This window comes from Spodoptera frugiperda, chromosome 15 (assembly GCF_023101765.2).
Source record: "Spodoptera frugiperda isolate SF20-4 chromosome 15, AGI-APGP_CSIRO_Sfru_2.0, whole genome shotgun sequence".
Classification (NCBI taxonomy): domain Eukaryota; kingdom Metazoa; phylum Arthropoda; class Insecta; order Lepidoptera; family Noctuidae; genus Spodoptera; species Spodoptera frugiperda.
In genome coordinates this window covers 550,001-573,057 of record NC_064226.1, presented here as the reverse complement: position 1 = coordinate 573,057, position 23,057 = coordinate 550,001, and the positions used below count along the sequence as shown (strand labels likewise).

General features: G+C 44.8%; 1 protein-coding gene across 12 annotated transcripts in view; it reads right to left on the bottom strand.

The window, feature by feature from the left end:
• Positions 1-667: 667 nt before the first annotated feature.
• LOC118272581 (obscurin) overlaps positions 668-23,057 on the bottom strand; it is a 122,710-nt gene continuing 100,320 nt past the window's right edge. For 9 of the 12 annotated variants that reach the window (XM_050698665.1, XM_050698666.1, XM_035589238.2 and 6 more), the window contains 34 exons: positions 22,947-23,057; positions 21,403-22,350; positions 21,158-21,259; positions 20,135-20,959; positions 18,825-19,106; positions 18,389-18,622; positions 17,900-18,089; positions 17,379-17,557; positions 16,382-16,608; positions 15,842-16,017; positions 15,293-15,471; positions 14,688-14,813; positions 14,087-14,220; positions 13,633-13,778; positions 13,085-13,263; positions 12,524-12,720; positions 12,046-12,204; positions 11,396-11,640; positions 10,954-11,079; positions 9,217-9,392; positions 8,732-8,919; positions 7,946-8,442; positions 7,448-7,685; positions 7,203-7,360; positions 6,695-6,819; positions 6,208-6,506; positions 5,384-5,859; positions 4,409-4,524; positions 3,969-4,080; positions 3,550-3,688; positions 2,049-3,471; positions 1,783-1,964; positions 1,478-1,627; positions 668-1,252 (listed from right to left, as the gene is read on the bottom strand). The exon at positions 22,947-23,057 is cut by the window's right edge and continues 8 nt beyond it. In XM_050698665.1, coding sequence (XP_050554622.1) covers positions 1,109-1,252; positions 1,478-1,627; positions 1,783-1,964; positions 2,049-3,471; positions 3,550-3,688; positions 3,969-4,080; positions 4,409-4,524; positions 5,384-5,859; positions 6,208-6,506; positions 6,695-6,819; positions 7,203-7,360; positions 7,448-7,685; positions 7,946-8,442; positions 8,732-8,919; positions 9,217-9,392; positions 10,954-11,079; positions 11,396-11,640; positions 12,046-12,204; positions 12,524-12,720; positions 13,085-13,263; positions 13,633-13,778; positions 14,087-14,220; positions 14,688-14,813; positions 15,293-15,471; positions 15,842-16,017; positions 16,382-16,608; positions 17,379-17,557; positions 17,900-18,089; positions 18,389-18,622; positions 18,825-19,106; positions 20,135-20,959; positions 21,158-21,259; positions 21,403-22,350; positions 22,947-23,057 — 9,188 coding nt within the window. In that variant the 3' untranslated portion in view covers positions 668-1,108. The remainder of the gene's footprint in view (positions 1,253-1,477; positions 1,628-1,782; positions 1,965-2,048; positions 3,472-3,549; positions 3,689-3,968; positions 4,081-4,408; positions 4,525-5,383; positions 5,860-6,207; positions 6,507-6,694; positions 6,820-7,202; positions 7,361-7,447; positions 7,686-7,945; positions 8,443-8,731; positions 8,920-9,216; positions 9,393-10,953; positions 11,080-11,395; positions 11,641-12,045; positions 12,205-12,523; positions 12,721-13,084; positions 13,264-13,632; positions 13,779-14,086; positions 14,221-14,687; positions 14,814-15,292; positions 15,472-15,841; positions 16,018-16,381; positions 16,609-17,378; positions 17,558-17,899; positions 18,090-18,388; positions 18,623-18,824; positions 19,107-20,134; positions 20,960-21,157; positions 21,260-21,402; positions 22,351-22,946) is intronic. The other 3 variants (XM_035589212.2, XM_035589203.2, XM_035589221.2) reach the window with 3 other exon arrangements.

Sequence of the window (23,057 nt, the reverse complement as noted above, 5' to 3'; positions counted from 1 at the left end):
ATCCGGTGCCGGATTTAAGCACAGATGACATAGACTGGCGCCTAGAGGCACTCACCACACGTAAATTTTTTTTAGTCTCAACCTCAATTAAATTCTCAATTTCAACCAGTCTCAACCGCAATTGAAGTTTCAACCTCAACCTCGTACGTAACTTCAACCTGTCTCTAACTCGGTTAAGAATTTCAGCTGTATGTAACAGAGGAGCGTCGACTTTTACTTCTCCCTTCTTGAATCTTTCAATCGCATCCAAGAAGAAAATCGTTTCGGGTCAGGAAGAGGAAGAGGTTCTAATGTAGTTATCACAGTCACCGTAGCTTTCTTCAACTCAACATCATCATTGTGCTTCTTAAAAAACTTATTTTCAGGCCATTCTGATTTCTCCAGTCGCAAGAACTCAGGACCGTGAAACCATGAATGTTCATAAGAAAAATCGGTTTTAACCTTTGTTTCAGCCTCAGTCTCAACCCCAACCTCAACCAAAGTCCCAACCTTACTCTCACCTCAACCAAAGACTCGACCTCATCCTAAACCTCAACATCCATCCATACACTTCATACTGAAACATGGGCAACAACAAGTGAATCATTTCATCAATGTAGTAAAGTACCTTGTAAAGGAAAACCACATTACTATACCTATGTAGTTGAAAGAAATAAAACCACATTACTATCAAATTAATGCTCTTTATTAAGTGCAATTAATACTGGAGCATTAATATACCAATTAGTATAAATAATAAATAAATAGTAAAAATTTGTATACAATAAATAGCTTAACAGTAACAAAACCGTCGTAACATTTCCTTTATGACTAGATTTTCGTTTGGATGATAATTAATGTACATGAAAGTTGGTGAACGATGTTTGCGACACACTTGGAATTGCCAAAATGGATAGAGCTTATTGAATCAGGCTTAAGTCCGGATTTACTAGTAAAAATCACGTGTAAAAAATCTATGGGACTTAAACATGATCGATTTAAGGCTCTTAGTAACCCTTAGCTTAATCGAAGGGGCTGAATAAGATTTCGAATTGAGCTAACAAATGATGAATTTAGAAATATCAGGTGTTAGCGTGTGACAGTGATGAGATGAGGTTCCAAGAGGAGGTCAGTGCGTGTTGAAGGTGGTGAGCAGTTCGTCCTGTATACTGTTGGAGCGCACGAGATGCCGCGCGCCCCCGAAGGCGGCCGCCACGGTGTCGGCCTGCGACGCCTCGCGCGCCTTGCGCTCGTGGTACGAGTCCGAGAACTCCTGCAATAGAAGGGCTTGTTACTATTTTGTGATATATTTCAAATGAGTCATTATTAACCCGTGGTGGAATACACATCTACGCGAGACATCATGTATTTTCTATTGTGTCTCATATACCGTCAATCAAGAGACTTACTTACTTAACGTCAATATTTTTGACGGCAATAAATGCCTTTGTTCTCCAACAAAAACTTGTCATTATAATATAATTCCAGAGACGTGTACCTTCAGTCTGTTGCCTAGGAAGACGGCCCTCTCCCTCTTCTTGTTCATGAAGTCGCTCTGAGTGAGCCACCGGTGCTCGTAGCACTCCTCCGCCAGCGGCCGCTTCAGGGGAACCTTCTTGAACAGGAACATCAGGAACCGAGTCGCCTCCTGGAAGTGAACGTTGGATCAGGTGTGATCGATTCTTGAAATATCCAATTTAACAGAAAATGTTTTAATTTCGAATTTGTGGAGTTAGATTTTACATAATTGGTGGAATGGGACATATTGGCAAATGGATATACGTAAGTAAGTGTGGTTCGTACCTGCGTAATTTCTTTGTAGAGGTGTTCAAACCGGAACCTAACGAAGGAGATGTTCTGCTTGGTCTCCGCATCATCAGCTCCCTTGAAGGGCGACACGCCGGACAACATTATGTAGGTGAGGACGCCCACGGACCAGATGTCCGTCTGTGGGTAGGCAGGCTCGTCGTTTATGATCTCCGGGGCTGTAAATACAATGTAATGTTAATATTGATACTTATAAATCTTTATCTAAAATTTTGTTATGTAAATAAAGTAGTAATATGTACCTTTGTACTCCAGGTCGCCTACTTGCGGTACGCTGGTGCCTAGCTTGGTGACTTTGTGTGCGGAGCCGAAGTCGATGAGTTTGACCTGGATGGACCTGACGGACGCCATGACCACGTTGTCGGGCTGCAGGTCCAGGTGGCAGTAGCCGCGCCAGTGCAGGTACTGGAGCCCGTCCAGGATCTGGGTGACGATGGTGGCCACCATCTGCTCCGTGTAGTCGTGGCGACTGGACAGGTATGTGAGGATGTCGGCGCCCTGCAGCTTCTCCAGGATGAAGGCGGAGACCGAGGAGCCAGGCGCCTGGTACGCAGCTATTAGGTTCGATATCCTCTCGTGTCGCAACCTTCGCAGACACTCGAACTCCCTCTGGATCTGTACCTCAGTGTCCGGCCTGTTTTCTAAGATCTTGGATACTACAACATTATCATTCGAGCGGTCAATGCCCTTCACAACGATCGAGAACTTGCCTCGCCACAACTCCGAAACGAAGCTGTAACGTTCCGTGAACTGCTGAGACGACTCCCACTCGACTGGTTTATCCTCCAGGGAATAATCCAGCTTGGGTCTGTTCTCCTCTAGAGTGACTTCCTGTCCAGATTCTGTGATTTGTTGAAGATGTTTCATGGCTTTCGTAACTTCAATTTTGGGTGCGCCGGATTGTTTGGTCTTGACTAAGTGTGTGGGGATGCCCTTGTCGCTCCACCCGATCCTGTTGCGCGAGGAGAGGCGGAACTGGTAGCTGGTGTCGGGGCTGAGGTTGCGGACGACGAAGAACTCGTGGTCGATGTTGCTGGCGACGTCGCGCCACTCCACGCTGTCGCCCGCCTTGTACTGCAGGCTGTAGCAGATGACGGGCGAGTTGCCGTCGTACTTGGGCTGCTTCCAGCGGAGCAGGACCTCGCAGTCCGACACGTCGGCCGCCGTGGGGCTGTCGGGGGCGTCCGGGGTCGTGGCCTCCACGATCCTGGTCCTGGCCACAGTCTGTCCCACCTTGTTCCTGGCCACGACCTTGTAGAAGCCGATGTCGTGATGCTTGGCGGGCTCGAACCTCAGCGTGGACCTGCCCTCGTCATCCTCGATGATCTTAATGCGTTGTCCCTCAGCGATGACCATGTCGTTCTTAAACCACTGGATGCTGGGTTTAGGGTCACCGACGGCGAAGCAGGACAGCTGTGCGTTCTCTCCCTCCCTGACGGGCAGCAGTTGCGGCTTCTCCCTGAAGAATGGCAGTTGTCCGTCTTTCTTGGACTCCATGAGTGCCTGTGCCTCGGCGTACGAGTCGAGTCTGGTGCCGAGCTCGTGCCGCAGCCTGCGGATGGTGTAGGACTCGGTGCCGTAGTTGTTGATCCTCTCGCGGCGCTCGTCGTCGATTTCTTCGTCCATGATGTCGGTGAAGCGACGTCTCTCGCGGATGATGGGAGTCTATAGAAGATTAGGTAGATAATATTAACATTTTGAATTGTTTTTCAATTCTAGTGTAAGTAACTCAAGTCCACGTACCCTGGGGTCGTATGTATCGAAGACGTTGAGGCTGTACCCGGGCGAGCGGTCGCAGGCCACCTTCATGTACTCGCGCAGCCGCACCGGGAACTGGGTGTCGCGGAGCTGCAGCAGGTACGTGTCCGGACCGTTCTGGTAACTGGAAACACAAACAAGTGGAATTTTATATTAAGAAGATAACTAATCTAACAAAACGTTAGCTTGTAAAATCACTTTAATTATCAAAAATTGATCGTTCAATGGTGTGACATTAACCAAATCTCTATTGGACGAAAAGAGTGAGAGAGTTCCACATTAGCCACTTCTGTTGAAAAAAGCGGTACCTTTTTATTGTGTTGGATGAAACTCTTGCAATGAGCGTAGCGTAATAGTGAGTTACATGTTATGTATATGCCTAAATATATGTGTTAGTAACGTACTGGCTCTCCGAGGTGGCGGAGACCTCCCAGTCGGGATGGTCCCACTGCTTGAAGTTGATGTCGTGCTGGCCCGGCTCGCGGTCGTGGGGGACGCGGTCGCGGTCCGGGGTGGCTGCGGGGACGACATACATTTTAACTTTTACAAATATTATTGTGTACCTATAACTTTTAGAAAGAAGTAAAGAGTTTCTTAACACAAAATTAAATACAATCATAAGATTGATTGCGGGGGTTTTGAAAGAAATTGGTTCCAAAATAGTAGTGCCTATACATACTCGTAAGTAATGTCAATCTGCTTCATGAATGGCGGCAATGAATTTCATGAACACATATGAAGAACAATTCGGAAGCTATTTGTAACAGCAGTGCGTACATTTTAAGGGTTTCACGCTGGGGAAAATTTTTGCACAGCTTTAGTACGTAATTAGATGAATACTAACCTTCAGGTGTGTAAGTTTCTCCAGGCGGGTAGACCATCTTGGACGGATGCTCGTAGGCCCCGCTGAGCGGCTTGCGGCGGAACCACGTGCGACATTGTGCGTTGCTGGTCCAGTCCCTGATCCAATCGATAACTCCTTTTATGTGCTTCATTTTTATATTATTTTACACACTTTTTGCTCAAATAAACTGCACTAGTTTCCCGTCAAGACCGTACATAGTACTGTTTGGCGGCGTATCAAAGCCACGTCGGCTGTATGACCAACATCGCTTGGGCCGACGTTAACATGGCCGCTGACAAAATGTTTACCAACGTTTGTGACAAGCGTGCCGGTGATGCCAAGCTTTATTTTAGTTATTGGCTCGGTGTAATTGATTGAGTGCTCTGCCAAATATATCGATATGACATAATGCTATTGAATCATTGTCATTTCCCGGCTAGGGATTGCTTTTAGGGTGAGCGTTGAACCGAGCGATGTGTGTAGACGCGCGGTCGTATGATGTTGTTTGGAGACTTTGTTTATGATAAAAAAATTAATTGAGAGACCTCTCAATTTCAAGATCAAATCTGTCTATAATATATTCATACACGCAAATACGGATCACGTGTGGAATTATATATTACGGTATAGTCATGAGTGCGATGTACACAAACCTTAAGTCCCGTATCAAAGTTAATTAGTAGTAAATCGTACGCCCACACAATAAGCGAGGAATCTCGACGCATGAGGAATGTGTAGCACATCATTCTTGAGGCCAGGATTGTCATGAGACCGGGATTATTGAGACTTTGACAGCCAATGCTTAATTATAGGCATTTTCTATTTTGAGAAAGAAATATTGAAGTCTTTTTCATTCAATTTCATTGATAGTCGATCTAGCCACATATGGTAACATATTGCTCGTAGTTTTTGAGTAAAGATTTTTGTAAACATTGTGATTTTTCATGAATATTGTTCAAGAGAGTAATAACTGACCTGTACAAGTTGTAGTAGTTCCTGAGCCTGTCGGTGGTGATCTGGTACTCCTCCTGGTAGATCTTGTCGGCGAGGGTCAGCCAGGGATGGGACAGGGCAGTGTTGACGTCCATACGTTCGTGCCAGTTGTACACCAGCAGCTTGGAGATGAAGTCCCGGGACTCCGTGCTGAGGCGGGACCACCACTCCTCGTCGTGCCAGTCCCAGCGACCTTCGCGGATGCGAGTGAGAGTTTCCCGGTCGTTGACGCCGCGGAACGGTGAGTGTCCGCTGAGGAGGATGTACGTGATGATGCCAAGACTCCAGAGGTCAGCGGCGAAGGAGACTCCCTCCCCTGCGGCGACCTCTGGCGCCACGAACTCGGGCATGCCGTAGTCGAGGCTGGCGTGCTTGTTGAACTGGATGCGGCGCGACAGGCCGAAGTCGCACAGCTTCAGCTCGTCGCTGCCCGCGTGCGACAGGAGCAACTCGCCGATCTGGTGATGATGGAGATACACATTGTATTATTTTATTTCATGATACTATAATACGGTAGTATGTGTCGAACTAAAGATATTTGATGATTAAAATTACAACATAAAACTTTAAACTAAACCTTTTAATGATTTCTTCTTCGTTACTTTGCAAAACAGTTTGATAGATTTTTAATTCTATTACAAACATTGTAAGGTTGAAAATCTATTTAAAATTGATATGCTAGTGTTTATGCACTATGATTCGTCGACGCGTGGACAACGTTTAACGTAGTAACGCCGTAAAGACTGAACAAGGTCTGGACAACGCCCTATACAATGTACAGAGAATAGTATACAATCCCAACAGACCGTGAGTCCGAGATGCGCGACGCTGTTGTCGTGCATGTACTTGAGTCCGCGCAGGACCTGTCGGATGTACCCGGCGATGTCTCTCTCCGTGTAGTACTGTCCCCGCAGTAGCCTATCCCTGACGAGTTCCCCTCCGCCGGCGAGTTCGAGCACGAGTGCGAGCGTGTGTTCGTGCTCGTATGCATCGTGCAGCCGCACCAGGTGCCGGTCGTTCAGCAGGTTCAGGATGTCCAGCTCGTTCTTCATGAACGGCTTCAGAGCCGAGTGCCCGTGCATTATCTTGGCGGCGTAGTTGCGACCTGGTGGTAACGAGGTCATTTTTATTTTGGTAACAAGTTATATTGGATTATTTAAGAAGTATTGGTATTTTTAAACGACCCAAAATATGTAGATCTTATTTTACCACGATACTACATTTATGTATGTAATGATGGTTTCATGTCATAATTATATTCGTGATATAGTTATAAACACCAGGAGTACGAACCAGTGAGTCTCTCAGCGGCATGGTAGACGACTCCCTGCACGCCCCTGCCGAGCTCGTCTCCCAGGTCGTAGAAGTCTCCGAATGGCTTCGTGCTAGGCTTTATACGCGGGGGGTGCTCGCGGATCCTGGAATACACGGTGCAAAATGTCAATGAGCAAAATACTTCATGTGATGAATTCGTGGATCTTTCATCAGCCAATCTCTGCGTAGCATACGAGCAATTCCGTATCGCCAGAATGATGCATCCGCGGCAACATGCGGTATCGACGTTACGTGCGAACATTGCCACTAGTTGTGTCGGCCCGAGACTCCCGACCCGTTGTGTGAGTGAGACTACCTGGGGCTCAATTCCCCCCTTCTCAATCTTCCCAATCCCTGATTCCCCAAAAACCCTTAAATTCCTAACCGTCAAAAGGCCAGCAACGCACTTGTCCCTTACCATCAGGTGATCCGTTTGCTCGTTTACCTAATTATTCCATAAAAGAAAACTAATTCTGCCTGTAGTTACCTGTCACTGTACTCGTGCTCGGACTCCTCGACGTAGATCATGGCGGACGAGCTGACGGAGCCGGCCACGTTGCGCGCCGAGATGGAGTACAGGCCCTCGTCCTTCAGGATGGCGTCGTGGAGTACCAGCTGGCAGATGTCTGGCTCGATGAACTGGATCTGCAAGGGGGCACAGGTTATTGGAACTTAGAACTTAATTTGTGATTTCGGAAATGTAGATCTTAGTGAGACTAATGTGTATAGTACCTTGATCCTAGCACTGGGCGCGAGTGGCTGCCAGTCCTTGTACCACTTGATGTCGGGGTAGGGCACGCCGGTGACCCTGGCCTCCAGGCGGCCCGTGTGGCGCTGCAGCAGGACCAGTTCCTCGGGCCGGCGGATGAACTGCGGGTACTCGGCCACCTCCAGGCGGACCCTCTGCCGCGCCTGGCCGTGCTCGTTCGTGGCCACCGCCTCGTACCAACCCGCGTCGCGCTCCAACATCCTAAAAGATATATAATGTATCGTTAGTGCTGTATAGAAGTTTAGAAGTTAACATACCCGGCCAACCTTTTATTGTACTAAACAACAACAACGCTCGTGTCAGTTGCTTATTGCACAAAATTATTCGATTAAAAAACGGTTAGTTCCATCATAGTGAAATGGTCTAAAAAGAATTTTTTAACGTTTTCTGATAGTCAGCAGTATCTAACACAAGTTAACACATATAAATTTAAATCTTACATCAAGATAAACAGTACTAACTTGTTAATAAACAGCGTGGCCTGTCCGTTCCTGGTGTAGCTCCAGTCGTACCGGCCTCCGATCTCGATGGGCTCGTCGTTGAAGTAGTACGTCATCTTGGGCTTAGGGTACCCGTACACGAACCAGAACAGGTTCACGTTGTGGCCCTTCACGCCGTACTGGGAGTCAGTCTCCTGGCGCAGGAACTTGGGCGCCTGGGCGTAGCCGTCGTGGGGGGGACGCTCAATGTCGAAGTCCTTGGGGAAGTAGGGGGACGTCTCTGGTCTGAAGTCGATGCCAGGCTCCAAGTACGGGATGAATTTAGGAGGATCAGGTTCCAATTTGGAGCGGTGCGTGATGGCGAAGGGAGAAGGATCGCTGACTCCATATTTGTTCTCGACCCGGATGCGGAACTTGTAGTCCCGGAAGGGCTCGAGGTTCCTAATGTCGCAGACACAGGAGCGGAGCCCCGTGCGGGCCGTGAACCAGTCGCCGTCCGGGACCTCGCACATCTCCACCTGGAGACAATCACAAATTATAATCACAACATCTGGAGAGTAGCGCGCGGTAACGGTACAGTAGAATACATTTATCGCCATCACTTCTCTTCCTGTGGGTACCATGAGAGCCGACTAAGGCAGTACTCTCAAATAAATCTGAATCTTCAACCTGTTTTCTAAGTGTGGAGATTATGGCAACCTTTTCATAATATGTAATCTTAATTTTTTTCTGCTATTTAAAGGAACTACATTTTTATATTTCGATAATGCAATTTATTGCAGTTTTAGATAAAAATAATATCCTCACCTGGTAAGTAACCGGGAACCTGGGTCCATGTGGAATGGAAGGCTTCCACCCAAGCGTGAGATGTCTGTCAGCCATGCGAGAGATGATGGGTCGGTCTGCCAGCGGCATGGGGATGCCGGTCTTCTTCATCTTGTCGAAGTCCGAGTACTGGTCGCCTATTGGTCGCTTACTGGTGTGGGGCTCCAAGGCTAAGGGGAAGATACGTGGTGTTTATTATTTTGTAGTACTTTTGGAACAAGATTGTAGGAGCTAAGTTTTGGGTCAAGTTAAATCTTTTTATACGACAGGATAACTCTTCTTTATCAACTTGTCTTATCATAATTCGGTAAAACCGGTCCTAAAAATATGTCTTAACTAAGCATTACTTAGCGTGAGTGAGCATTTAAACAAACCCCATCTTTCACCAAAACGTCGTTACGTGTCACCTATCTTAGCTTAAGTGGTCCTTCAAATATAGGATTAAAACTATAGACACAGATACTGACTGTCATAGGTGAGCTGTGCGGAGCAGGACGCCTCTCCATGGGGGTTGTAGACCCTGCAGCGGTAGGTGCCCACGTCGGTGGGGTCCACCCCCCCGATGGTGAGCCGCAGCAGCCCCGTGCTCTCCTTGTCCATGCGGATGCGCTCGCACGGGAACAGGCGCTCGTCGTTACGGTACCTGGAAGCATACATCGAGGGAACGGTTGGTTAATTTGGACCAGACAAACATTTCACAGGCGGTACCCATCAGGTAATCCGTCTGACGGTTTACCAGCCTATACTAGTGTTGCCCAAATGCAAGAACAAGACGAGACTTAGCCAGTCTTGGTCTTGGTCTTGCGCCAATACACCTGGTCTTGGTCTTGGTCTTGGTCTTGCGCTCCCAGTTGTCTTGGTCTTGGTCTTGGTCTGGCAGCAAGAGTCTTGCAAGTCTTGCAATTACCTATTAGTCTATTACTATTTATTAAAGTTTACTTTAAATCTTAGAAAAACGTATTAGAATTGGAACATTGTGAGCTTGAATTAACATAGCCATAGTAAAGATCAAGCAGATTAATAAATAACTGAAGATTTGATAAGAAATTCGAAAAATCAACTGACCTATATGTCGTTTTCCATGGAAGTAACTGTTTCTTAATAAACATTTATGATTTATAAGCTTACATTTGCTAAAACATGTAAAAACACCATATAAGTAATCAATATTATAATATATACTTACTAGAATAAAATTAATATGACATCTACTACCTATCCTTACCATTTTATCCTAATCATAATACTACTTGCGTGATCAGTATAATGTATTCATTTTCATTCTAAGCACTCTGAAACTTATTTATTCTTTGGAACACCTGTAGGTACTCTTAAAATTCGAAATTATTTTGCATGAGTATACCTACGCCCTATGGCGGCAATCAAATAGTGCCAAATGTTATGATTTCGGCGTAGCGGCAACGATTGTTTTTGATTTCAAAAGAAGCCGCCGGCGCGTGTATCATAACCATGTACTTCCGAAAAGCGGCAAATTTCTTTGAGAAGTAAGTACAAAACCTTTGATGCCACACTATCAAAGTGCCGATGGTTAAAACATAACTATGCATGCACTCAGTTTAATTTAAAAGATATTTTTTTATTCGCTATGTTTATAGTATTAGTCGTAATGCGCATAGGTCCAGTTTTTCATATTCTTTGATACAGTTGTTTGCGTCTCATAGAATTCCTAAGCGTACCTACCTATACACCGAACTGTTACACCTAACTACTCAGTGAAATAGCGCGAAGTCCTAGCTGCAAGACGCAAGAGTCTTGCAGGCTATGTCTTGTTCTTGCTCAAGTCTTGCAAGGTCAGTCTTGGTCTTGGTCTTGCTAAAAATACGCGGTCTTGTTCTTGGTCTTGGTCTTGCAAAAACGCAAGAACAAGACCAAGACTGCAAGACCAAGACTGAATTTGGGCAACACTAGCCTATACGATACAAAGGACATTTTGAAGTCCACCACTTTCTTTTTTTATTTTACTCAATATAGAAGTAGCTAAAGGATAAGCCCGCCAAAACGTCCAATACTACTACAACTCCTGTAAACCTGGATCTACAGTAGATACAACCATAAAAACACTGGAACACTGAAGTCCGGCGCGTCCCAGGGACATGAATGACTGTCTTGGATCCCGTAACGAAATAAATCAGAAGATATTATTAGAGGAGAAGAAAAAGAAAAAAGTAGTAGTAGCTACGTACCACTCGACATCAGGTTCTGGTGTCCCAGTGACGCAGGCAGTGAACTTGGCACTCATGCCGCGGAACACCTCGATGTCGCCGATCTTCTTCAGGAACTCTGGCGGCTCCACCTTCTGCTTGCGGGCTCTGTGTACAAGATACATTCATTTATACTAAAATATAAATAAGAATTTTCTCATACCATATTTTGAGACTTTTTTGACAACAACATTTTCCATTTTCGGTATTTATAATTTTTTATGCTCTATAATAATCCTTCCATTTCGGTTTCGGCTACGGCGGTGAAGGCTATTTATGTTTTATTGTTGTAAAGTTTTCTCTTTTTATTACAAACCAGCTAATTAAATATTTATCAAGATTACTAATTTATTTTATTCTGGTTGATGTGGTTAGTTGGCAGATACCTTACTATATTCTGGTAGCAATATAAAACCTCACTTACATCTTATCAACGACCTCGAGGTTGGCCTCACAAGTGGCCTCTCCCTCCCTGTTCCTGGCGACACACTTGTACCGGCCCGCGTCTGCGGGAGTAAGGTCCCTGACGTAGAGGCAGGCGGCGTCCCCGTCGCGCTTGATGCTGTACTTGTCGCTGGGCCGCAGCGCCGCGCCGTCCTTGTACCATGTTATCTCCGGGAACGGGAGCCCGAACACTCGCGCCGGGAACTTCGCGTCGAATGTTGGTAGCTGGGGAGAGGAAGATTGGGGTAATGTTATTGGTGGATTCTAATGATGAAGATAGTATTATTCGCTGATGTAATCTTTTCTAAAACAACAAAACAACCGCACCAGAAACGAAACTACCTCAAACTCAAACTATGAACAGTTTTTAATTGATTTTCAATTTAATTGCAATGTAAAAATGTCAAACTATCTCGCTCTAGACATTTTTTTTTTGTTGGAAGTCATTAGAAGTAGAATACTTATATTCAATCTTTTAAAAATTATACAAAGGAATGTAGTAACAGTACAATATGCAGTTGGTACAAACTAAAATAAACCAATTAATTTCATAACATAACAGTGGCTTATACTTTATCATCAATACATATAAAAGAAGAAAAACGTGACTATAGTAATAAGGTCCATTACCTGCTGCAGGTCGGTGAACTTCTGCGAGAATGTGGGCGCGGAGTAGACCTTGCGTACGTTGATGTTGCCGTCGGAACAGTCCTCGCCCAGCGGGTTCACCAGCTTTATGCTGTACACGCCCGCGTCAGGCAACTCCATCGAGCTGATCTCCAACCCAACCTGAGGAGTGATAGTATGACATCATTAATGTGTTCAAAAGTTAGGGGAAGAGTATAAAATTACTATCATTTATCATTGTTGTATGAAACAAACTATTGTATGTTCTATTCATGATTTTGCGTTATCCTTAAATGATAAAAGATAATTATGAAGGAAATCTAGCATGAACATTTATAACTAATAAAGAACTGAAAAAGTAGATTGGACCGTTTTTTGTCTGTACCCATGTAAACTCTATACCTAGTGGTTACCAAAAATTTTAACCTTATCCTAGCAGCATAACAGTAAAATCTCTTAAAAAATGGAATCTAGTACTAACCCTCTTTCCATCGCAAGTTAGCCGTATCTTCTCGCTGGGTTTGAGCGGCACTCCGTCCTTGGTCCAGGTGACCTCAGGCACCGGGTTCCCGACGAAGGGCACGGACACGGAGAGGGGCTGGCCCTCCTCCGCCGTGAGGTCCCGTAGCCCGTGGATGAAGCGAGGACGTTCCTGGGGGGTCGAGTCGTCCGTACGACCTGGGGAGAACATTTGCTCATATTATAATTGTTACTTCAGGAGTCCCAGGCAGTATAATACGAAGTATAGGTATGACTGTTATTCTTACTACCTACAAGAATGAAAGTAGTAATGGTTCTAAAATTGTTTTGTTTGGTCTAAACAGGTTCAAGAAACAGAATATAGAACAACCAGACATAGTTGGCGTGGATAGATCAGAATGATAGGACAGAACATAGTTAACCTCATGTCATGTCATTTGTTACATTTCTTAAAACCCTGCAATAGGAGCCCCGCCCAGCGAGACTCCGTGGCCTTAGAGTAGTTTAGCCTAGACAGACGAAACTTAGTTTCTCCTAAAATTTAACAATAAGCAAGACTCACTGGCGACAGTAAGGTCGGCATTGCTGGCGGTCTCGCCCTTGTCGTTGGCGGCGACGACCCCGTACTGGCCGGCGTCGGGCGCCGCGGCGCGGTCGATGAGCAGCGCGTGCGTCCCGTCTGGTTGGGACACCACGCGGATGTGTTGTCCGTCCGGGACTATCTCCTTGCCGTTGTGGGTCCTGGGGGGAGATAGTAATATAATCATGTTTATTACACTCAGTGGCGTAACTATAGTGGGCAAGCCGGCAAAATGTCACGGGCCCCTAGCTGGTAGGGGCCCCAGTTGAAAAATTGTTATCTGAACTATTATTTTTTATATTGGGAAGAGGGGCTCATCCAACGACTTTGCCGCGGGCCCCGAACGGTATAGTTACGCCACTGATTACACTCACGTATTCCTTACAAATGTCAGATGAAATTAATGCCAGGTGGCAATTATGGCATCTTAATGGTACTGTGTATCTTATCTCATACAGTGCCATAAAAATTTTGCACTCTTACTGATGTGAATAATGAGAAGCATAGTCACAACCACATTCCCAGCTCACCATTTAAGTGTAGGCGGTGGGTGTCCGAGGATCTTGACCTCCAGCTTGACGGGGAACCCTTCGATGACCTTGGTGGGCTGCAGCTCCGCGATGAAGGCAGGCTTGCGCTCCTTCTGACCCACTTCCACCTTCGCCTTGGAGGCAACCTACAGAGAATGAGTATTGTTAAATAAAAGTATATCACAGTTTACGTAGCATAATATAAGAATTGAATAGTTTTAAGTAGACTTTTAATCTATTGGCTGATGACTTAATAAATAAAAATCATTATAATATTAATTTTAGCTAGGAGGAAATGTATAATTAATTAAAATTTTCTCGAATAATTTTCTTCTAATTAAATCAAATTAACTGTAGTTTACTCTAGTCTCTAATTGATTATTAAAAATAAGAAAATGTTATTGTAAAGCTGCAATAAGAAAGTACAAGATTACAATGTATATTGTGTGTGTACCTCCCCGAGCCTGTTGGTGACGGTGAGCGAGTAGTTGCCAGCATCCTCGGGCTTGCAGCAGTCGATGCTGAGCCCCACCAGCCCGCCCGGCTGGTTCACGAAGTTCACCGCCTGCGACGGACGGACCGGCAGACCTGGCGGGACATACATACTTATACTACACTCAGTCATTTAGTATGCAGGCAAGGAAATAGAGATTGATTCAGTACAGATACGGTTGCCATTGGTAGACTACTGTTAAATTAAATCGAAAGAACACGAAGCAACTGACAGTTTTTAAGTAACTTGGCGTGCTGCGGAAATCCTAATGGGGAACAGGGTACTTTTTGGTCAGCAGGAGTCTGACAATCCCTCTCACCTCTTCCTAGGTGATCAAAGAAGACCCTTCAGACTTTGTATATTTCAATTGTACTTAACTACCAATGACTGCTAAGATACAGGATCACCTAGTGTAGGTGCCACAATTTAAAAATATTTGTACAACCTTAATTCATTTAATACATCATAGTTTTATGTTAATTAAGGTTATTGTATTTGTTGCCAATAAATTATTATTGTTAAATAGCTCATTTTTGGCTAAAGTAAATAGTGAATGACGTACCATCCTTGAACCACTTGATCTCGGGCGCAGGGAATGCCATGACCCTGGCCTCCAGCTTGAGTGGCTGGCCGACCACCGCCTTCACGTCCTCCAACTCCTGGCTGAACGACGGCTTCCTGGGTGTCGCTGTGGATGATAGGGATTTGATTAGGTGATGGATGCACTGTGTTCTTCGCAGAATGATTGTCAATCAAGTTTAAGTATTAAAACCACTAAAATATATTTTTTTTTATGAGACACGCCGGTAATCTAGCAGACGTATTACCTGATGGTAAGTAATCGCCGCCGCCCATGGACACTTAAAACAGCAGACGCCTCTGCTGTACGTTGTTACTAGTGCGTTGCCGGCTTTTTGGGAGTTAGAAATTTAAGGGTTGTTGTTCGGGAATTGGGGAATGGGAAGATTGGGAAGGGGGAATTGGGCCTCCGGTAACCTCACTCACACAACGCAAGCGTTGTTTCACGTCGGTGTACTGTGAGGCCGTGGTATCACTCCGGTCGAGCCGACCCATTTGTGCCGAAGCGTGGCTCTCCCATGCTTATATTTCAATGTATGGCGACTCTTTTCCCCATTAAAACCTCATATATAAGTAAAATAGACTCACGGTTAACCGCGACTGCACAGAGAGCCGAGCTGTCCCCGTGCGGGTTGGAGATGACGAGCTTGTATGCGCCGCAGTCCGCCGGGGTCACGTGTTCGATGCTCAGCTTCACAGTACCGTCCGGGAGGGCTGTCTGTTGCACGCGGCTGTCGTCCGGGGACAGGGGGGCGCCGTCTTTGAACCTGGAGATATAATATTCATTGTAGGTATGAATGCTCCACGACTGTTAAAGATATTTGCACATTCGCCAAAAGGTCAATGGACCAGATTTGTAAAAGATTTGGAACTTCATACAAGTCTTGTGTTCGACTACTGACTTTAAAGCAGCAATTTAAAAATTGTAAGTAAATCATTATTATTGAGATGCACTTCATGTAAACCAAGAACTTTACAGTAAATGCGAAGAATGTAAGTAACATTCAGTATTATAGTGCTAAATTCACATTATCTGAAGATAACATCAGTGAATTGAATCCAAATCAATTTGGAGAAGTATTTAGATCTTTACACAGCCCATCTACCTTCCTAATGTATAGACAGAACCAGTCTCACCATTTAGCAGTAGGCATGGGGCTGCCATCGACCTTGGCCTTGAGTTCCAGCAGGTCTCCTTCATCGACGTCCTTCTGCCGTTCGAGTTTGTGTGCGAAGCCCGGGGACTTCTGTTCCAGGGTGATGGCAGCCTCACAGACTGCCTCGCCGGCCAGGCTCACTGCACGGACCTTGTACTGTAGGGGAAAGACATATTATTCATGTGAGCAGTATGTATAAGTAACTAATGTAAATTTTACTAACATTTTAATAGGTATTGTTAAAATTCCATTCAGTACATTCAAAGTTCACCACTTATCACCTGTGTTTTCATAATAACAGGATATTAATTTTACGAATATGGGAGTATCAGAATCTGGGATAGGCCTACAAACGAGCAGACAGATCATCTGATGGTAAGCAACCGGTGCCGCACCTGGACATCTGAGGAGTTATAAATTCGGTGCTGGCTTTTGGGGATTGGAGAATTTGTTCATACTTAACATGTACATTTACTACCGCTATCTAATAATAAAAATAGCATCCACAAGATATCCTCACCTTGCCCGCATCGCTAGCGTTGAAGTGCTTGATCTCCAGTTCGCTGTCGACCTGTCCTCCGACCTCAGTAGTGACGGTATGCCTCTCGTCGTTGGCGACGATGGTCCCGTCGCGGTACCACTCCACGTCGGGCTTGGGCACTCCGTCGCAGCGCACCTTCAGCGTGATGTCGTCGTAGTCCTTCACCGACTGCTTCTGCAGCGGCTTCGTGAACACTGGCGCTCCGGCTGGGGAACATGAGAAAATTATAGAAATAGTGCCCGTTTGTGGAAAATGTATAATTTACGGATTTTGACAGTTAGGCCTCGGCCTCGAATTTTGCGGGCAGCGGGGCGGCGGCGGCGGCGGCGCGGCAGCGGCAGGATCTTATGCGTATAATCAAATGGACCGGTTTTCGAACACAGCGGCGGCGGAGCGGCGCGGGAGCGGGCAACGAGCGGTGCACTCCAGTCAAGCGGTGACCGCCCGCGTTGCGCGTCTGCATTGTAGTATAGTGTTGTGTACCTAAATTTTTCATTTTTTGTGAATCAAAAAGATGTTGTCGCCGTTTTTCACACATTTCGTTCGCTAATAAAAACAAATATCTCGACAACACAACCACGAACACAACACTACACCGCTGCCCGCTAGTTTCGAGAACGGGTCCGCGATGCCCGCCCCGCTCCCGCGCCGCCGCCGCTGCCGCCCCGCTGCCCGCAAAATTCGAGGCCGAGGCCTTATAGTAGCACACATCATTATACGGTAACGAGTTTGTTCCAGATGTTACAGGCACCATGATAAACAAAATGCACAATTCTAAACCCATGATCATGACGATAAAATCTTTATTGCAAAGAAAATCTAAACGTTTTATAAAAAGATATATAATCATTTATAAATTTAAAAATAGTTTTAAAAAAATTCAATAACAAGAGTATCTACTCAATGTGAACTTCATAGCGTAACAAAATTGATAGAGTACTGTATCGCATGATATGGTAATAAAGTAGCGACTCACTGTGCACAATGAGCTTGGCCTGCTGCGAGGTCTCCCCGACCTCGTTCTTGGCGACCAGGGTGTACACCCCGCCGTCATCCACGCCCACCTTCTTCACGGTCAGCTGGTACTTCTCGTTGGCCACGTCCTCCACTATGTCGTAGCGGGAGGACGGCTGGATTACGTAGCCGTCTTTGTGCCTGAGAACGTAAGTAAATAAATGAGTATATTGTATAGGTATTATTCATTGCCTGAGAAGAGCAAAATAAGTGTAGGTACTCGTATTGTAAAACTTAAACTGCTTACTGTAATGAAAATAGTTTAAAGTTTCCCTCAACTAGAATTTGCTTCTGTGTCGTGGCTGCGTTTATAAACATACAAATCTCACTCATACCCGAAACTATATTTGTGGATCACATAAAAAAATGAGGGAATCGAACGTACGACACAGCAGGACCCAGTGCGCAAACCGCCAAAACTAGCTATTAATGTTTTTTCCAATTTCAATAACAATAATATGAATTTTATTTCGTAAGACTCACCACTTGACCTCGGCGATGGGGTTGGCCCTGACGTTGGCGATGAAGGTGGTCTCCTCGAAGGGCACGGCGGTGACGTCCTTCAGGCCCTCGATCTCCGGCCGCAGCAGGATGTCGAGCCGCGCCGAGCTCTCGCCCACGCCGTACTTGTTCGTCGCCTGGATCGTGTACTCACCCGTGTCCGTGTGACGACCTGAGACGCGATGTCATTATTTCAATTGTATTCTATCACTGTTACTATTGTGTCGAGAAGGACACACCTATTGCCAAAATAATTTTAAGTACCATTTATCGACAATGGTAAGGAGCAAGGTGTCGATATTTCACATTTTTAGTTTTTACTGTACTTACTGAGACGGCAAAAGCTTTAAGTCAGAAAATGTATCATACCGAATGCTACTACTAATACTTTCTAAATACAAATGAGAGCTAATCATATCTTTACTTTACTACTACACAAATGTTGAATTTGTTTCAGTAATGACAACATACCAGTAGGAATTTGCAGAGTGAAGGTGCATTCCTTGAGTCCGTGATCGAGGTCCTTGGAGTCAGCGGAGGTGACGATGGTGGCGCTGGGCGTGAGCTCGACCCCGTTGAGCAGCCAGGCCACGTGCGGCAGCGGGTCGGCCGTGCACACCGCCTGCAGCGACACCGGCTCCTTCTGCACCACGCGCTGCGCCTCCAGCGGGGACGTGAACTTCGGCTTGCGGAACTCGGACTCGGCTAGAGATTTTGAAGATCGTGGTTATAAAAGAAACGAAGAACAACAGGCTTTCAAAGTGTATTCAACAATTATGTGATGGCCTTTTAGAAACCGTTTAATATCGATTTAATACGAACTGGTGTTTTACAAGTTCTCTAGAGTTTCAAAGAGTTTGAAAGACTGTTTTAGTGAATTATGAAACCAAACATTGATACAACTTACGTGACACAGACAGTTGAGCGGTCTGCACTTGCTTTCCAAGGTTATTCACGATCTCACACTGCCATTTGCCAGCATCCTTCATCTGAACGCTGTCAATCTCCAATTTGAACAGATCTCCATCATTGGTGATGTGGACCCTGCCGCAGGGCTTCACTTCCTTGCCGTCGTGCAGCCAACGGATCGTAGGTTTCGGGGTACCGGAGACTTCGACTGAGTAAACTAGAGGTAGGGACTCGTACGCGTGCCCATCCTTCATACTGCCGCCTTTGATTGTGGGTGGTGCTGCAAAGCGAAAGTAATCGTGTTGTAGAGCTGGTCTTAATCAGTCAGGTCTCTCCTTCGACCTGATTGTTATAAAAGCTAAAAGACTGCGTAGCAATAGGCCGGGAGGATAACATTGAAATAGTTTCTTCATTTTTACACAAGAGACATTATTTAGAAGTATTGAATTGATGCTCGTGGCAGAAGATTTAGCTATAATACAATAGAAGTAAAATATAAGCGAAGAGTTACATCATTTCAAAGAAGACTGGCGATGTTTCAAAGATCAAGAATGTAAAATTACATTTTGAATGATGTAACTCAACGGCTCCTTTGTACAAAAATAAGATAGAAATTGACCAACAATACATTCTTAAGCCCAGAATCGAAGAAGCCCATTCGAAAGTTGTGTATTTACATACATTGCCAATATTGTCGCAGTATTTACAGCAGTTATTTTAATTTCATTTTACTCTGGATACTTACAGCAGCTTCTGTGTGCCGGTGGACATTAATGTCCGTGTGTGGTTTACATGTGTTATCATACTTACCAGTTATCGACGCGTGCCTTACAACTAATGACCCATCCACACGAGAAGCGCAATGTCCATGCAAGCGTCGCGCTACATTTATAAAATAATTGACTTACTTTGACGATGTGATGAGTATTCGGTAGGGACTAGTACCTCTCTCGCACCGAGCCCCAAGTATTAGTATGCCAGAAGGGAATGTTATTACGCATGCGTGCTAAAACAAACATACGACAGCATTAATCAAATATGGAGAGACATTTAGAGGAACATTACATGGAGAAGAATCTGCCATTTTCTTCGAAGAAGGAGATTAAAGAGTGCAGAGTTTTAGTTGTAGTTAAGAAGAAAATAGCAGATTGAATGGAATCAACATCAGCAATTTCCGATTTCGGATACAAAGCGATTACTTTCATGTTATTCTCCCCTGACATACACTGCGTAGCGTTACGTCATCAATGCCAGCCTCGTCATCGTACAACGTTCCCCGTTTGTTTAATATTTTGATTGAACATTTACCTTTTTCATCTTCCACATTTAGGATATCATCTAGTATGCTCCTCTGTCTCTGGCTTCGTCTCAGTAGGGCTTCTACCTCGTCATCCACCTCCTCTTCCAAACTAAATAGCTTACTTTCGTTCTTTCTCTTCCTCTCAACAGTGGTCTCCGTCACATCTTTCGTAATGTTATCGAAGTTCTTCATGGGCTTTAATACTAATTCTTCTATGATTCTATTTTTAACGTTATCTATCTTTTTGTCGACGGATTTGTATTCGTTTTCGTCGAATTCCTTCGAAATGTGTATGAGTTTCTCTGTGATGTCATTCTCGAACACCTTTTGCGACTTTTGTTTTAAAATTAAAGACTCTTCTTCATCTTCACCAATGATGTAATCTTCTTTGAAAGAAGTTTGGCGAACGTAAGAGTCTTTGCTAAATACTTTTCTAGTTTCGTCAATGTCGAATATAGACTTCGACAGGTCTTCGATCGATATCTCTCTCGAGAGAGGTTCGTTTTGCCAGCTCATCTCGTCCTCCGAGACTGACATGATGGACACAGTTCGGCTTGCTCCCATCTTTCCACATCGTGATCCAGCATCAGCCTCCGAGTCAGTTTGTGGTTCTTCAATAATACCGTAGGTACCTCGCCTTACATGGTCAGGTATGGTGTAATGGCCCATCTCCGTCAAGAAATAACTATGGCTAGCGATTTCTTCGACTTCCAAAGAAGTCGTGTGCGGTTTGTTTGGCTGTATTAACCTTCTGCCGCCGAAAAAGTCGTCATCATCATCGTAATAAAGTGATTTTGACGTCATTTTGTGTAAAGTGTGTGTTTCGGCCGGACCTACCAGTTAAAATAGTATTATGTTGAATTTACGTAACATTACTATTTAGAAGGAGGTAAGGTTAGAAAGATGAAGCTACTGCGTTATCCTTTTAGTTTCAAGTTGTTCCTTAAGCAATCTACTTTGATGGTGGAAAGTTAGTTGACGATAGATGAAGGTTAGAACTGGGAAGAGAAGGAAGGAAGCTGGATACTGACCTGTGATAATAGCGCCGTGAGACCGACTGCTGCTGACTTTAGACATTATAATAGCACCGTCTTCGCCTGTCTTGAACGTAGTTACTGTTTCGAAAACTCGGCCTAAACATAACAAATCACACTTGGGATGTTAAGAAACACAGTGTTAAAGCATGCATAGTTGTGCGCGAAAACATGAAATTCTCGCATACTAAAAGCTGTTTGCCGAGTTGAAGAGAAAGCGTCGAAGCGAGTAATGTTTATACCTTCAGTTTCAGCACTTAATGGTTCTTCAACGGATTGTTTTTTAACCGATTTACGCTTGGGCGACTTCAGGTCGTCGGCGATGGGGACCTCTTCTATCGACTCAGGTTTAGTGGCACCTTTCTCACCAGCGTCCTTCTTGGTTACAACCTCTTCCACGACAGGTTTCTTGTTTTGTTCGTTATGGTTTTCATCCCAGAATGACTTCTCTTCTGCTGTTTCGGGCTCTGAGAAGGATTTCTTTCCCGTATCAGTAGGTGTCGAGTCGATTTCTTCGATAGTTGGTTTACTCGGTTCCTGTACGTCGTCCCAGAATGACTTCTCTTCAGCTACTTCAGGTTCAGTGACGGACTTCCTCGCTTTGTTACTAATTGGTGTGTCAGGTTCTTCCACAATGGGCTGTTTAGTCTTTCCATCATCAGCGTCATCCCAGAATGACTTTTCCTCAGCTTCTTCGGGTTCAGTAACGGATTTGTTTCCTTTACCCGGTTTCGACTCAACTTCTTCAATGGATACCTTTTTGGATTTTTTATCTTCCTCTGCATCGTCCCAGAAGGATTTTTCCTCGGCTACCTCAGGCTCAGTGATGGATTTCCTTCCTTTAGTTGGCTTAGCATCTACCTCTTCAATGGAAGGCTTTTTGGACTTTTTGTCGTCATCGTTATCATCCCAGAACGACTTTTCTTCAGCTACCTCGGGTTCTGTGAGCGATTTTTTACCAGATTTGGGCGATGCATCTACGTCATCGACACTTGATTTTTTAGCTTTACCATCTTCGTCGTCATCCCATATTGACTTTTCCTCCACTGTCTCTGCTTTAGCTAACTTGCCTGACTTTTTATCCCCTTTATCGACATCGTCTTCTAGAATCTTTTTCGATTTTTTGCTTTCGTCATCTACTTCACTTTCGATAATAGCTTCTTTATTCAACGTCGAATGAATCTCGCGAGCTATTAAACACAATGAAAAAATGGTAACAATAAAACATGGATATTATTAAAATGGACGAAATGTACTGAATAATGGACGTCACAAAGGTTAAGTAAAGGTTTGTGCGGGACACAGTGCATCGATGTTCGTGAGTAGCTACTTCAGCATTCCAGTCTATTGAATGCTTCAATGTTTAATTACCATATCCTCATGGTCGGTATCTAGGGACACCAAACACAAACTAACGTGCGTATAATGTGCTAGTATCTAGGGTTCAATGTCACTACTACGTTAATGCAAACTACGTTACCGTGTTGCTTTCCATCGAAGTGCCAATTCTGTCGTCCCGACAGATTCGTATCTAATTTGTTGGAAGCTTACCATGTGCGTGTGTAGTGCATGTATGTGCCTGTCTGTGTGTGTGTCAATGTGTATAGTGTTTGCAGGAACTCTTGTTCGTGAAAAAATCATACTGAAGTGCAAATTTTCAACCATATATTATGGTGCACAAGGTAACAAATTAAATCGAGAAAATTTTGTGATACGTCCTTATTTGATCGAAAATGGTCCCTATGGCTTGTGCGGTAGATCTATATTCATTCGTTCGGATACTTACTGTGTACGGTGACCGTGCTCTTAGAAGAGACACTACCGAACTCGTTTTCGGCCCTGACCTCGTATTCACCGCCGTCCTCCTCCTTCACCAGGGTCACTGATAGGTGGTAGT